The 12,125-nt window shown below is 39.9% G+C and overlaps 1 protein-coding gene across 1 annotated transcript in view; it reads right to left on the minus strand.

The window, feature by feature from the left end:
- Positions 1-5,198: 5,198 nt before the first annotated feature.
- The window catches only part of pxdn (peroxidasin), a 40,610-nt gene continuing 33,683 nt past the window's right edge, over positions 5,199-12,125 (minus strand). Inside the window, exons 18-23 of the mRNA XM_030780677.1 lie at positions 11,579-11,713; positions 10,672-10,880; positions 8,251-8,365; positions 7,778-7,910; positions 6,689-6,802; positions 5,199-6,169 (exon numbers count right to left, since the gene is read on the minus strand). Of these exons, the coding sequence (XP_030636537.1) occupies positions 6,035-6,169; positions 6,689-6,802; positions 7,778-7,910; positions 8,251-8,365; positions 10,672-10,880; positions 11,579-11,713 (841 nt within the window). The 3' untranslated portion in view covers positions 5,199-6,034. The remainder of the gene's footprint in view (positions 6,170-6,688; positions 6,803-7,777; positions 7,911-8,250; positions 8,366-10,671; positions 10,881-11,578; positions 11,714-12,125) is intronic.

The raw sequence follows: 12,125 nt of genomic DNA on the forward strand, positions 1-12,125 counted from the left end.
AGGAATGCAGGCACAGTCAGTCATTATTCTGACAAGATTAGTTTTACAAAAAAACACAACAATGACTTCATGGGACTCTTCAAACCCCACTCCCCGTCCACACCAATTCCCCAACCCCTTCCCTCAGTGATAGATCATACGCATCTTAGGTTTCTTTGGAAATCGAAGAAAAACTCCCTTCCTTAAATCGCCTCCTTTTTTTTCTCTCTGCCGAATTGAGAGGCTATATTCTGTTTAGGTAATTATCCGTTCTGAAAAGTGGAAAGCTGGCACTTTGATGTGCAGCGGTGTCCAAGGGCAGGAGCCACTCATATCGCTCTTCTGGTCTGTAAGTGTCGTCCGTTAATTCAATTACTATGAATTTTGAGAAGTAATTTTTTTTTTTTTCAGAAACAGCTTGCACGCATTAAATCAGGGAAATACTAGAAGATTTTAAATCAGTCAGAGTCCTTATACAGCGAGCCATGACTGGAGAAATAGAGCTAATCTCAACAGACTGGATAAAAACAGCTGTAATACTGCGACCACAATGTATATTTTGACTGATGGCTTGATTGAATTTTGAACTGAACTGAATAAAGTGCTTTCAATACGAAGTTCAACTCAACTGCTAGCCATCAGACTTTCTCTTTGGAGTGGTGCATCAGTTGTCAAGGTTTTTGGAAGGTCTCACAGGTGTCTGAACACGCCTTGGCGAATTGAGACTTCAGTCTGGTAGGTGGTATAAAACCATATGGAGAAGAGGAGCATGAACTGAAAGTATTGAACTACTTTCACAGTATAAGTGGGTTCATGTCAATAACACATTTGTACGCTTTTTATAAGAAATGAATGTGAAGTTGTGAAAAATGACAAAAATAAGGTTTAAACACTGCTTTCCACAAAGATCTGTGTTCAAACCGTTGCCCTTTACTTTTAAGTACACGTAATGTTAATGCATGTTTCCCCTTTCGTTGCATGAATTTCAAGAAATTTCTGTCGCATTGCAGACAGACTTATTTCAGCCTGAGTGTGTTTGTAGGCCACAGTGTGACTGTGTTACCTGGCTGTGTGTAGCACTGACCACATTCTTTAGTTTTTCTTTACGCTCACTGACTATCCACTTTATGTATCAACTGACATCAGTTAAACAGAGTGGAAACTTCTTTCAAATACAGAAAACTTGGTCTCAGCAGTATTTTGTGTTTGTACAGATTGAAACATCAGAATTTGTAAATGTTAAAACGTGTCTTTCTGAAGGGCAACAGTTTGCCCGGGAAGCTGAATATAGAAATTTGCGAAGTCCATAGATAAAATAACACACTGACAAAGAAGATAAAACAAAAATGAATAAAGACTGCGCTACGGAGAGAGAGCTTGTCATCCTTGTCATTCCAGCTGATGATTAACAGTATCAAGGCTCAATAGTGTGGCACGCAGCTGTGGGATAAGCTTTGCCCTCATTTACGCCGCCTTCCTCCGTCTGGAGCCAGATTCCAACTGCTCCAAACATTTCCTTGCTTATGTAATGGAGTGCTTGCTCGCCAATGTCAACATGGAATGTCAGGCTGGAACAAAGGGACCAGAGAAACACTTTTTGTCAGAACTGGAAAGAACTGTTAAGAAGAATATCCAGGCCAGAAGATAAAGGACAAAACTGTATTACCATTGCAGCCATAGCTTGAAAAAAAAAAAGAAGGGATCATTTATCTGAACGTACTGAGCAGCTGATAGGCGATGTAAAGTTGTAGGGTGCAAGTTTTGTCAGTGTGTTTAGACTGAAGTGACCTCTAATACATCCATTTTTATCATCTTAATTTATCCAACATTAGCAGCTATGCCAGGCACTACACAGTTTAGAGACATGTAGGCCTACATACAGCTCAGTCTAGACTCTTGTTTGTCTCTTTAGGTTTTCATGTGAACAGGTTTTCCTCTGGGCAGGTTTTAGTGTTCAGGTTCCCCTGTTGTCTTCAGTAATGTTTTTTCCCGGCAGGACTGGGAAGCTCTTTCATCCGGAATGATACTGGAAAACTCATTTCCACATCCACTTTCCACTGCTCTCTCATTCCCTGTCTCTGGCTGTGAGGCGCACTTCCGAGCCTGTGGGAAGACAAGAAGTCAGCATCCAAAACCACAACGGAGAGTGAAAAGAGAGATGGAAGAGGGATTAAGACTGTCTTAACATGTATGTCTAAGCACCTCCTCTATCCTCGTTTCCTCTTGGACACATCATGTGCTCTCTGGCATCGGAATGTATTTAGAGGTGCTAGACTAATCAATAATTTTCGAATGTGTAAATCATTGTTTCTACACTAATTGTCTCATGTGGAAAATATGCTCATGTCGACAGGCTCTAACAACAGTAAGATAATGTGAGTGTGATCTCACACATTGCTCTAGAGGAGACTTCCTCAGGGTCTGAAGACAATACGAAGGAAATAACATCTGTCTCCTGTTTGGTTACTGGAGATTATTTCAAGGAATGCATGTATTTTGACTTCTGGTGTAATATTTAACAGCACTGCACCTGTATGCTGATCAAAAGAACCAATTTTGGTTCATTGTGTTCTAAAAAAACTTCCAAAAGCACATGCAGGTAAGGACAGACATCAAAAGGAATTCTCAAAAGAATATGTGCGACAGGTTTGTCTGATGGTACTAATTCTACTTTTGTGAAAGGCTTCATTTCAAATTTTTATTCAAGCCTCGAGCCCTCAGGCCTCCAAGCTGCAGTAATGCTTACTTTGATAGGATCCAACCTACTTCTATATCACAACTTTACAAGCACTACGTTAAACGCAAGCCCCGTATGGGTAACAATGAACATGTGGAGGTGTTCACTAAAAAATTACATCTACATGAGATCATTACTATACCACACTGAACTTCACATTGGCTGGAATCAACGAGATCCACTAAGAACAGAAATAAAGAGAAGTGAGGAGCAGGTTTCTGCAGTGACGATAACTGCACCACTGTGAAACAGTAGAGGAAACACATGGCACCAGTTTCTGTGCTCACAGTCATTCATGAAACTAGCATTGGTTGATCTCTCTGGATGCCATATGACCACAATTCACCAGATTCACAATTTAAAATGTTCACTTCTAAGGTGTGTATAGGATCAAGCATGCAGTTCAGTCCCTTTCTTAAAAATCAAATCCTCAGACATAACTGTATAGCTAACACATTTTGATGTACTTGAGACACAACATCTCTCTAAACTACTGATGTACTTTTGTCATCTGGGTAAGTGTACTGACCCACTAACTGTAGGAAAGCCAAAACAAAATATTCCCCAAGAGAACACGAGGCTGCTGACGACAACACAACACCACTGGTATAATATTACAATGAAGTCACTGTAACAGTTACACTGTTAACATAGTCCTAAGGCACACTCAAAACAATAAAGGATTATATTTCAAATGTGGTCATTTTATTACTGTTCAGAGGCATACATTACAGTGCAAACAATCTTTGGCAAATGTAAAAAATACAAAAATATCAGATAGATGTCCACTCTAATCACTGGGTGTGGGGCAGGTGGAGGTAATACAGGTCAGTCTTACAGGGCAGTGCTTTCTGATGGAGGTGAATGGAGATGGGAAAAGGGAACAGAACAGATAAAGATTAGCAGGGACTCGTAGAGAACGAGAGAGAGAGTGAGAGACGGAGAGGAAAATGTTACTGTAAGCACTCGGGACAATGAGAGCTGCGGGTAGATAACGAAGAGAACAAACCTGATAGTGCAAGTCCGACAGACTGGGGTGGGGTGGGGGATTACTAAAACCAAGACCTGAAACAGGATATGGGTTGCAATAGAAGTGATATTGTGACATGGTCTCTGTGGATTAATACTGACATAAAAAAAAAAAACAACTCGTGTGTCAAAACTGTTTGACAGAGGGAGCTTAAGCATTATGTTACCCTTACACACATATACAGATTTTAACTGACTGTTGTTAGGTTAACAGTGTGAATAAAACACATGATAACACAGATATACAAAAGCAAACCGTTACAGCTAATGCTGAGACAGCAGAAAAGCATGCTTTCAGACTTAACCCCGAACATCGCCACGCTGAGACAAAACAACCCCGAGCATTCCGAGAGAGAGCTCAGCTTCCCAATGTGCTATTAAGTTACACAGGATTTCCAGGCCTGGTGTAAAATCAGACTGGACAAACACTCAGGCAGCATTCCAAATCATTTCACTCTAGCAGTAAACCTCAGCTGTCCCAAAGAGAGAAAACTACAAAATCACCAGGAACAAACCAATGTGAGAGGCTAACAATGATACATAAAACTCCAGATTTGAAGTCGGTGAGAAATGTGGGCATCAGTCGTTTTTTGTCGTCTTTTTTTTTTTTCTTTTGGCATTCTTTCTTATTGGTGATAACTGATGAAATTCAGCTGAAAATGAAGAACATCTTTTAGCAATATGCCCCCCGTCCCACTCCCCACACACTCATATGGCTTTGATTACACTGAGGCTGGGGTCAGAGAGGTGGGAAAAAACGAACAGTGTGCACAGAGAAATGACGTCACCTCAGCTTTACAAATCTCCCACGAACTTTAGAGACGAGAGCCAGGCTTTTTCACTAATTTCAAGGCCAGCACACGCACACAACAGGGAACAACAAAAGGCAGTTGGAAAAACATACAGTTGGACACAGAGAATGACGGTTAGAGATTCAGAAAAGTGGAGGAAAAGAGAGTTAATTATTAAGGACATAAAGTAGGTTTGTAGAACTAAAAACATACCCAAAAGATTTCACAAAAAAACCCCCAAAAAACAAAAAACTGAACAGCAGAGAACTGGTATTTGAAATGCTGTAGGCTCCTCGGTATGCCAGTTTTGAGGCACTAGATATGTTGTTGCTGTTGTTGTTGTGAGGTACAGAATGGTTTTGGGTCCTTCAGTATTGGGTTCTTCAGAACCTGGTTATGTGCATGACCGAGCAAAGCAGTTGATAATGAAGCACCAGTCTGGACATGACTAGAAATACTGGGTAAGGGTATCACAGAGATACTTGAGGTTGGGATATGGAAAAGATTCTTAGCAAACCATCCCCTCTCCCCCATAAAAAGCAGAGAAAAGGAAAAAAAAAAAAAAAAACATGTTCAAGTGACGGGGGACAAAATCAAAACACCAGATGTGAGTCAACCAACAGTTGCCATTGGAAACATACAAACATTCTGTAATCAGTAGACTTTTTTTGCATTACAAATCTTTTTTTTTTTTCTCTTTTTTTTTCTCTTGGTATTCACATTATCTTCAAACGTAAGCAGTCGATACAAAAGGGAAAATATATACTAAATGTGTATATGATAAAAAGCACCATAAACGTTTAGCAAAGGTTGAAATAACTCTAATCATTTCATACATAAAATGTCTTTAGAGTACTTAAAAAAAAAAAAAAAAAAAGAGAATTTGCTCAAACATGATCTGAAATGGTGCATAATGAGTATACATAACAATTTGCATATTGTTTAAAAAATACTGACAATATATTGAAGGTTGAATGAGCTAAATTTGAACTAAGGATAAAATCAGAGGGGTAGCACCAGTTTTCCGGCATCTCTGCCCTGAGAAGACATGTGAGAGACAAAATGGCTGAAGCTGGTCTATCTGTATGTCTCTGTCGCCGTCATTTTGTCAATATGCCTTGCTTTGCCTCTCAGCCTGCGGTGGGGGCGTAGTGAAATAGGGAAAATGCCCACTGGAGATCTCTCTGGGTCAGTGGACATTTTTCAGTCGTTACGTGAGGAAAAGAGAGTCTATCCATTCATCCATCAAGCCATCCATCCATCCATCCGTCCTTGAAGAAAACATTTCTGCAACAGCTGTACTGTTGCGAGTGTATATGAGGATATGGGGGCATTAAAAAAATCAACATAAAATTGGGGAAAATATGAGAAAACAAGTAAAACGAAGTAAAAACAAAGGCAACAGCGAGGCATCTGGATGTGTTGCCCCCCAAGGGGTCTTTAGGTCTCTCTCATTAATTTGCTCCTAAGTCACTGGGTTCGGAGGGGGGTCCTGAGATTATACATGCCGCTGTTCTCCACCAGGGGGCGATGACTGGTGTAGGCACGTGGGACAGCAAGAGCCTTTCAGTTTCACAGGTTTCACACAATCTACTGGTGGACAGCGTTCCACAAAGCATGTTACCTGAGCCTCCTAAACAACAACGAGAAACAGAAAACAGAGAGAGGTGAAAGTGGTTATTTTTGACACAAATACTCTTTGACACTTCCAAATAAATTTGAAACAAATTCTGACAAAAATGTAATTTTGGTCTTGGAGGAAAAACAGAATAGCTAGATGAAAGGGAGACCTAAAGGGATAGGTTAAATACAACTTGAATAACAGCTAAAAGTAATGACACTTGGACTTATTGGAACTATAGCTCTCCCTGGTATTTGGCATGCACTGGGCACTGAGATAGACAGGCAAGACAGTGCCAGAGGGAAAGAAAGAGAGAGAGAGAGAGAGAGAGAGAGAGAGATTACTTTATATGGACAGGTCTCACACACACACACCTATCCAAATCTGCTAAAGTTGTGGGAGAGCTTCCAGCCCAAGAAACTGAGGCTATCTGACTATAAATGAAATCCATCTATCTAGAGCAGTATCTAATCTAATCTGGAATACTTAAGGATATATATTATGTTTATGTTAAGCTTTACTGATACTCACTCTGCATTGGCAGATGGTACAGGGATCCTTTTTCCAGCGTTCCCCATCTCTTCTCTCTCTTTTCTCTTCGTCAGTGCAGTCTGTCTTCTTCAGACGTGCTTCAAGTCTTTTTATCTGTGGAGGAAATGACATAAGCATGAGCTCTTCTTTCTCTGACATCTTCACTCTGACTTTACAGAGTCCAGAGAAGTAAACGGAGGGTGGAGTATGGCTAGAGTTCGTTAAAAGTTTGTACATGAGTTTTCATCTACGAATTCAAAGTCAGTTTGCAAACTTTTGTTCCATTACTGAGGTAATAAGATTTAGGACTTGAGGATAAGTACAGTATGACTGAGGTTTATTCTCTTTTTTACAACACCAAATAGCAAAAGCACATACATTTAGCAGTCCATACAAAAATATACCCTCATTCATTTGATTTTTGCTCCATGCTTCAATATTTTACTGGAATTTACTTTGGCGTTTACAAATTTTCTAAAGCCTTTGTACACAGTGCTCACAATCCTAACCTAAAATGAAGTCAGCTTAACACTCATTTAAACATTTCCTGACATCAAAACCTCCCATGAAATCAGGCCTAAAAATGCGAAACATTTTAGACTATGACACAATTATGTACCCTAGCTCAAGCCTTAATCAAACCCATACCCCTGACACAGGAATCCGCCCACAGCGACATTTGACTTGGCCTAAAACCCGTTCAAGTTCAGGCCTGCTATCTGATAGGCTGTTTGGATATCCTGTTTGACTGCGATTCAAACAGTCAAAGTCCATATGGTGACCTCTCTATGGAACTCTGAGGCGACAGCTTCTCCGATTACCTCTTTAAAGCTCTGTGTGACCTACACTTAATGCTTATAAAAATAGCCTTTGATTAAAACCTCATTTTCTATGTCATATCCACATGCATTTGATTCCATACTGAGGATAAGATAAAGAGGACTCAGTGCCTGTCATTTAGACCATTTGGAAAACTGTTCATTCATTGTGCTCAGTGATCACTTTGCACAGTCATTAAATCAGAGTTATGTATTTTCCAAACATAAACATTTGACATTTCTTCAATCTGGTCAGTCACAAAAGTTTCACCTGCTTTCGTAAACTTGTGATAGTCTTCTGCATGTCCACTACAAAGTCCTGGAAATCGGTGAATGAGTTTTCAGTGCTTGGTTTGTGTGAGAGAGTGACATTAACAGGCTCTTGGAGGACATCATTCGCTGAACTGGAAAACATAAAGCACGAAAATCCCTTTGATACACACATACCACACAAAGCATATACTAACATCTTAATGAAGTCTGGTTGTGACTAAACATCCCATAGAAGCAGACCAGTACCACTATATTTACATAAAAACTTAGCATTGAAATTTCTGCTACAAAATTGTCTGAATTGTCTGCTACAGAATGTGTTCTATGAAACACAAACAAAGGAATTTATCTAACAAAAAGTTTATTGATGAAATAAAGCCACTATTTTGAAATAAGGCCTGTTTTGAAAAGCTATATATAGTCCTCTCTTGGTTGTAAGCTGAGTCTGTGAGGGCTGTGACTGTGTTTTACCTGCCCTCACTGTGGGGTCTGTTGGCAGGATTCTCATCCGCATAGCTGTGTTCAACTGACCTCCGACCTCTGAAGTGGTAGGACAGGGCGTTGAACTGACCTTTAGTGCGGCAGTCTGTGGGGGTTAAAAACATTCAGTCATCCACTGAAAGCATACAAACAGAAACAAACAACACAAACACGTCACAGCTACTATTTACATACTTCAGTATTCAAAAGCATCCACACACTACACACATGTGCACACACACACAAACACACAGGTCATAGCTTCTTCCTGCTGTAGTAAGTAGCAACATCTACTCTGGTAGCTAGAATACTGAAGTGTGAGAATATCCGTTGGACTCTTTACTACATAAGTTCAATGCCCACATGCACCCAGGTAGTCATATGCACACGCGCGCACACACACACACACACACACACCAAACCATTCTGTCAAAATCATGAAATCATCCACATTGACTAGCTCCCAGTTTTATCTAGACAGTGAATGTGGGATCATGCCATTGTGCTTGATAGAGTTGGCTTGGATTAGCATTTTATGTGATACCAGTAAGAACCATGGTCAGAGAGGATGAGACAAAACACTGTTATCACTGTTATCTCTACAGGGAGAGAGACTGGCATGTCTGAACTCAGCACTGCCATAAAACCAGTTACATAACACTAGGATGAGAGTGACAGCAGTCAATGGAAGACTGATAGCCAGACTGGCTGACTGTGAGAGCACAGACTACACTTGAAACCCTTGCTGACATCTGATCCAATTCAGATGAAAAGAGTACTGAATGGTGTATTAACAGAGTCAGACAAAGACAAGTGATTTAATTAGAAAATAAACACACAGACACTGAGTCACCCACTGACTGAGGACCTTAGACACATGTTCATGAGCATGTTCTTTCTCCCTCATTCATTTAAAGCATTTTTCTTTTGTGAGTGTCTGTCCTCAAGTTGCTCTATGTGAGTGATAAAAGTTAAATACACAGTATCAATATCATATAATTACATTACAATTACACAAAGTTGTTGTTGCTATTGTTTGTTTTACTTTGACACAATAGTTTATCAACAATGCACAAGCTACTGAAAAAACTCCCACTGTACAACACTTCTGATACTATTTTGTGAGAAGAAACAAACAAAAAAGGATCTGAAAACCAGCCTCTTGATAACACTAAGATAAAACATGTGCAGGGAGAGCAGACTGGTAAACTACCAGAGAGAGAGAGAGAGAGAGAGAGAGAGAGAACAAGAGTGAGAGAGAGCGAGAGTGAGAGAGAGCGAGAGAGAACCGGTAGTTCTAAACAGAAGGAACACAAAGTATTTAGCCTTTACTAAAGACTGCTCTGCCCATGTTCTGTTAGGATGGCAAGTAGAGCTGACAGTTGTTTTGAAAGTAAAACAGAAAAGTAAGGAAACTTACAGCCTAGAATTTCCTTTACAAATGCAATTTCAGCATCTGGGGGTGTACATTTGAAGTGGGCCATAACAGAATCACAAATTACCAGTAAAACACCAGCAGATTAATCAATGAACCACTAACAACAAAGTGACTGATGCGTACTGGACAGATTAGAGGAGGTAATGGCCTATGCAAATCAAATTTTAATTACACAATTTCAGAATGCCAAACATGAATGAATAAATATAGCGTTCCTCATATTTGTGTACCTTATGCATACAAATTCAACCTAAGCCATCAGTAAAATCAGTGAAATTCCTATTTATGCTGCAGGACAAGAATTTCAGCAGAACCCGCATACCACTATAAGCATCTCTTGACTGACTGTGACGCTGTCAGTGAAGCCCCTCACATGCATCTGTTCACAAGAAAACATGCGGGCTTCCACCACACAATATAGTGCCAAACCTAACACACACATATCAATGCAATTAGAAGACAGGATGATCCGAAACACACTGAAGCATCACAAATCATTGTAATAAAACAATTTTTTAAGGTATTAACCATGTGAGGCATTTTTGTATTTTTATCAAAATTTTTCTTTAACATGATCTAATCAAACAGGGCATTAGAAGAACTAACATATTATTTTCCATTAATGGAAGTGGTGTATTCCTGCAGACCCCCAAACCAATGCCACCTCTGTTCCAACTTTCACACAGTATTTAGGACATGGCTTGATTTCAACTTAAATGTGCTTAATCTATTTGTGCTTTCACATTTAGTGCTCATAAATAGTAGACATATGCTATACTCATATGTTTGAGCAGAGATATTCAATGGGCCTTAGTAACACTATACATGGAACTATTCAATGTTTGCATTTTGTCTAGTTTTTACTCCAGTTGTCTTCTCCCTATAACAATTCAATTTCAAAACTGGCAAAAATCCTCATAAAATTGCAAAATGGCGTTAAAAGACACCCTACAACTCAGCCGAACACCCCATACCTTCACAGCAGTCCTGCCACATGCGCAGGTCAATCTTAGGCACAGCATCACAGCTGCCATATCCATGAGGGTACTCAGCAACTTGGAAAACATCTGGCTGGATTTGGGTGATGTTGTCCCCATTATCACACAACACACGAGCCAGAGATGCTTGTCGCAGTTGAGTCAACTGAGCTGGGGTGAACACTCCTGGGTTCTCATACCAAAACCTGCAGATATCAACATGAAAAGATTCACTGTGATATCTCTGTTTTCCAAAGCTCAGTGGTGGTGCTGAATTTTGACCTAAAAAATTCTTACTTGTATTCAATGGAGGATATAAAACATAGAAAGGTCTGTTAAATTAAAACATTGGTATGTGTTTAACCTTCATGGAGATGAGAAGTTTGGAACCACCTGAATAAACAAGTTACAAAGCATGGAAGCAGCTGCAGCATCAAAGGGTCACACTGAGGTGACCAAAATCATACTTGGTTCAGCTTCTTAGCCACCAGAAAAAAGAAGTATGTGTTTTAAGCTTCAGCTATTAAGTTCTTCAAAGTCATACACCTACAAATTTAGCTTCTCTCTTCCAGTGTTCTATCCATCTTTCAACCATACTCTCTAAAACCAAGCACTTGGACATAGTCAAGTCTGCCTCATCCTTGATTTGACTGCCGGATCCAAAAGTAACAGGGATCAGCCGTGCTTCATGTACCTTTCAGTCAAACATATGTTTAACTTCATATCTAAAGTGTCCAAAAAGTGCAGTTTTGGACCCCTAGTTTTGGTATTAGCCCCTTAGACAGAACACTGTCCAAGGACATATGGTGCTGCAGGACATATGGTGCTTTACTCTGTAAAGAATATAGTTAAAGACAGATGGCATAATTTCTGAAAGAAACTGAGATTTCAATCGAGTTCTTACCTGTCCCCATCTCTCACTCTCTTAAATTGAGTTGCCAGTAGACACATGAGTGTAGGACCAAGTCGGCTGCCAGGGACCAGGTCTTCAGCCATAAGCGCAGGGAACAGATCTATATTCAGTGGTGTGCCATACAGTCTGGAGAACAAAAAACATACAGAATCGGACAAATAATTAAACAGCATTCTGTGCACTTCAAGTGTCTGACACAGCAGAAGACAATGCAACGTTTTTTTAATACTTCTTAAGACTAATATAAAGTCATAACGACACCCAGACTCCCTGTAGGCTGACTTTCTGATACACTAATTACTGAAAATCTAATAAATTTTACATTTAATCCTGTACGTTCTTGTAGTTTCTGGTATTTAGAGATCATTCAGATAAGTGATTTTCAACTCCAGTCCTAAGGACTCCCTGCCTGCATATCTCTGTTTTAACGCTCCATTATCACAGCTGATTGGACTATTCAAGGGTTTAATGACTAGTTGATCAGTGGAATTGGGTGTGGTGGAGTTGGGCTGAAACAATCATTTGCAGGGCATGGTAC

The sequence above is a fragment of the Chanos chanos genome, chromosome 1 (genome assembly GCF_902362185.1).
Source record: "Chanos chanos chromosome 1, fChaCha1.1, whole genome shotgun sequence".
Taxonomy (NCBI): Eukaryota; Metazoa; Chordata; class Actinopteri; order Gonorynchiformes; family Chanidae; genus Chanos; species Chanos chanos.